Source organism: Homarus americanus, unplaced genomic scaffold, assembly GCF_018991925.1.
Source record: "Homarus americanus isolate GMGI-L3 unplaced genomic scaffold, GMGI_Hamer_2.0 scaffold37281, whole genome shotgun sequence".
Lineage (NCBI taxonomy): Eukaryota > Metazoa > Arthropoda > Malacostraca > Decapoda > Nephropidae > Homarus > Homarus americanus.
In genome coordinates, this window is record NW_024756178.1 from 9,888 (window position 1) to 13,701 (window position 3,814).

At 58.0% G+C, this 3,814-nt stretch overlaps 1 protein-coding gene across 1 annotated transcript; it reads right to left on the minus strand.

The window, feature by feature from the left end:
* Positions 1-1,230: 1,230 nt before the first annotated feature.
* Positions 1,231-3,502, minus strand: LOC121856733 (mucin-2-like). The gene is made up of 2 exons (XM_042352419.1): positions 3,058-3,502; positions 1,231-2,717 (listed from the first exon to the last, which is right to left on the minus strand). Exons 1-2 carry the CDS (start codon positions 3,500-3,502, stop codon positions 1,231-1,233), a joined length of 1,932 nt encoding a protein of 643 aa, XP_042208353.1.
* Between the last annotated feature and the right edge of the window lie 312 nt (positions 3,503-3,814).

Consider the following 3,814-nt stretch of genomic DNA (forward strand, 5'->3'; position numbering starts at 1 on the left):
AAAAATGAAAAAAGATCAAAAGTGAAAAAATATATGTACTGTATGTTGTCAATGGTAAGAGAAACAATTGAGACCCTGCAATTGTGTGTAAATGAAGCAGAAAGTCAGAACAGCAACCTGGGACTTGGTCACACTTTCGTGAAGCCATATGGCAGCAGGGTTTACCATTAGACAACACATTATGCTTCCAATATCTTCCCAGGCGGTAGTACCTTGTTTGGTAGCTTCACTACCCACATAATACATACATACATGTATCTGGCAGGTCTCACGATCTGTACAATATCTATAGTTTGTAATGTTGTGTGTTAGGGCGCACTGAGGCCACCAGGTCAGGTTATCGTGCCGCACTTTTTTTTTTCATTTTATTTCTTCTTCCTTTGCCATAAATAATTTACATATTCTTCAATACATTCTAACGAGTTGGCTATGGTACTTATATACAGTATAGAACTTATGTTCAGGTAATATGCATACTGTACAATTTATAAAAATCTACATCGGGATTGATGACTGTAATCTTTAGCGATTTGATTTGATGTAAGTAAATAACAGCACAGACAGTACAAGGAAAATTGTCAATATTATCGATAAGATTATGTAGTATATATTATGTTTACCCATAAATGTTTTATAAAGAAAGTATATAACTACTATAGAGCAGTGAGTTTTAGGCTTGGGTGACCATTAGTGCCCAACATAACTCCCCGACATACGAAAGTGGGTTAGGGAAATCCAAGTCGTAAGCTCTCAAATGGTGTTAAGTCTAAAATGCTTAAATAATACGTGAGAAAAATTCAAAATGGGTGTCTTTTTTTCTTCTCAGCACCACAAAACTCTCACTTTTAAGCTACAGCCATTTAAAGTGAATTACAAACGAAAATTTTGTTTGTGTACTGACGACAGACTACAAAATTTGAAAATTTTAGTACAACCGAGGCGGTCGGATGTGCGGTGGTCGAAGAGGAGTAGGTCGCGGCGCGGTGGTCGGGTGGAGTAGGTCGTGGCGCGGGTGGTCGGCGGGAGTAGGTCGGGCGGAGTAGGTCGGCGCGGTGGTCGGGGAGTAGGTCGCGGCGCGGTGGTCGGGGGAGTAGGTCGGGCGCGGTGGTCGGTGAGTAGGTCGCGGCGCGGTGGTCGGTGAGTAGGTCGCAGCGCGGTGGTCGGTGAGTAGGTGGTCGCAGCGCGGTGGTCGGTGGAGTAGGTCGCAAGTGCGGTGGTCGGTGGAGTAGGTCAGGCGCGGTGGTCGGTGAGTAGGTCGCAGCGCGGTGGTCGTAGTGGAGTAGGTCGGCGCGGTGGTCGGTGAGTAGGTCGGTAGAGTAGGTCGCAAGCGCGGTGGTCGGCAGAGTAGGTCGGGCAGAGTAGGTCGGCGCGGTGGTCGGTGAGTAGGTCGGTGCGGTGGTCGGTGGAGTAGGTCGGCGTGCAGGTGGTCGGTGGAGTAGGTCGGTAGAGTAGGTCGCGGCGCGGTGGTCGGCAGAGTAGGTCGCGGCGCGGTGGTCGGCAGAGTAGGTCGGCAGAGTAGGGCGGCGCGGTGGTCGGAAGAGAGGGGGTCGGCAGAGTGGGTCGGCGCGGTGGTCGTGGCAGAGTAGGTCGCGCGCGGTGGTCGGTAGAGTAGGTCGCAAGTGCGGTGGTCGGCGGAGCAGGTCGGCGGCGTAGCAGAGTAGGTCGGGCGCGGTGGTGGGTAGAGTAGGTCGCAAGCGCGGTGGTCGAGTGAGTAGGTCGGGCGCGGTGGTCGGGGCAGTGCGGTGTCGCGGAGTAGGTCGGCGCGGTGGTCGAGCAGAGTAGGTCGGCGCGGTGGTCGGCAGAGTAGGTCGCAGTGCGGTGGTCGAAGTGGAGTAGGTCGTAGCGCGGTGGTCGGCAGAGTAGGTCGAGTAGAGTAGGTCGTGAGCAGAGTAGGTCGGCAGAGTAGGTCGGCAGAGTAGGTCGCAAGTGCGGTGGTCGTAGGTAGAGTAGGTCGGGCGCGGTGGTCGGTGAGTAGGTCGCGCGGTGGTCGGTGGAGTAGGTCGCGGCGGTGGTCGGTAGAGTAGGTCGCGCGCGGTGGTCGGGTGAGGTGGCGTCAGTGCGGTGGTCGGGTGTGGAGTAGGTCAGTAGAGTAGGTCGTGCGGTGGTCGGCAGAGTAGGTCGCAGCGCGGTGGTCGGGCAGAGTAGGTCGTAAGTAGAGTAGGTCGTGCGCGATGGTCGAGTAGAGTAGGTCGTGGCGCGGTGGTCGTAAGTAGAGTAGCCTGCGGTGGTGGCGGTGGAGTAGGTCGGCGCGGTGGTCGGGCAGAGTAGGTCAGGTGCGGGTGGTGGAAGTAGAGTAGGTCGGCAGAGTAGGTCGCGGTGCGTGGTCGTAGAGAGTAGGTCGCAAGTGCGGTGGTCGTGAGTGAGTAGGTCGCAAGTGCGGTGGTCGGTGGAGTAGGTCGCAAGTGCGGGTGGTCGGTGGAGTAGGCCGGGCGCGGTGGTCTGAGTGAGTAGGTCAGTGCGGGTGGTCGAGTGGAGTAGGTCGGCGCGGTGGTCGGGGCGAGTAGGTCGGTAGAGTAGGTCGCAAGTGCGGTGGTCGTGGCAGAGTAGGTCGCAAGTGCGGGGTGTCGCAGAGTAGGTCAGGCAGAGTAGGTCGAAGCGCGGTGGTCGGCAGAGTAGGTCGTAGCAGAGTAGGTCGCAAGTGCGGTGGTCGGTAGAGTAGGTCGCAAGTGCGGGTGGTCGGTGGAGTAGGTCGCAAGCGCGGTGGTGGGTGAGTAGGTCTGGGGCGCGGTGGTCAAGCAGAGTAGGTCGCAAGTGCCGGTGGTCGGGGTGAGGTCGTAGCGCGGTGGTCGAAGTGGAGTAGGTCGGGTAGAGTAGGTCGCAGTGCGGTGGTCGGCAGAGTAGGTCGCGCGGTGGTCAGGCAGAGTAGGTCGGCAGAGTAGGTCGGCGCGGTGGTCGAGCAGAGTAGGTCGGCAGAGTAGGTCGAAGTGCGGTGGTCAGGCAGAGTAGGTCGCAAGTGGGTGGTCAGCAGAGCAGTGGCCGCGCGGTGGTCGGGTAGAGTAGGTCGTAGTAGAGTGGGTCAGCGCGGGTGGTCGTAAGTAGAGAAATGGTAGAGGTCGCAAGTGCGGTGGTCGGGGTAGAGGGCGGTGGTCGGGAGGTCGGCAGAGTAGGTCGGCGCGCGGTGGTCGGGGCAGAGTAGGTCGTGGGCAGAGTAGGTCGCAAGTGCGGGTGGTCGTAAGTAGAGTAGGTCGAAGCAGAGTAGGTCGTAGCGCGGTGGTCGGGGAGAGTAGGTCGGCAGAGTAGGTCGAAGCGCGGTGGTCGAGCAGAGTAGGTCGGGGTGAGAATGGCGCGGGTGGTCAGTAGAGTAGGTCGGGTAGAGTGGGTCGCAAGTGCGGTGGTCAGTAGAGTAGGTCGAGCAGAGTAGGTCGGGGTGCGGTGGTCGCGAATAGGTCGGCAGAGTAGGTCGGTAGAGTAGGTCGCAAGTGCGGTGGTCGGTAGAGTAGGTCGCAAGTGCGGTGGTCGGGCAGAGTAGGTCGCAGTGCAGGTGGTCGGCAGAGTAGGTCATAAGCAGAGTAGGTCAAGTGCGGTGGTCGGTAGAGTAGGTCGCAAGCGCGTGGTGGGAGAGTGGGGGCGCGGTGGTCGGCAGAGTAGGTCGGGCAAGAGTAGGCCGGCAGAGTAGGTCCGCGGTGGTCGGGGCAGAGTAGGTCGAAGCAGAGTAGGTCGGTGCAGGTGGTCGAAGTAGAGTAGGTCGGCAGAGTAGGTCGGGCAGAGTAGGTCGTAAGCGCGGTGGTCGGCAGAGTAGGTCGAGTGCGGGTGGTGAGAGTAGCGAGCAGAGTAGGTCGGCGCGGTGGTCGAGGAGAGTAGGTCGAAGTCCGGT

Coding starts and splice junctions, on each gene's coding strand:
- LOC121856733 (XM_042352419.1), bottom strand. CDS start 3,502: ATGACCTACTCTGCCGACCACCTGCACTGCGACCTACTCTGCCCGACC. Junction 2,718..3,057: donor CTACCCCGACCACCGCACTT/GCGACCTCTACC, acceptor ACCGCGCCCCAG/ACCTACTCACCCACCACCGC.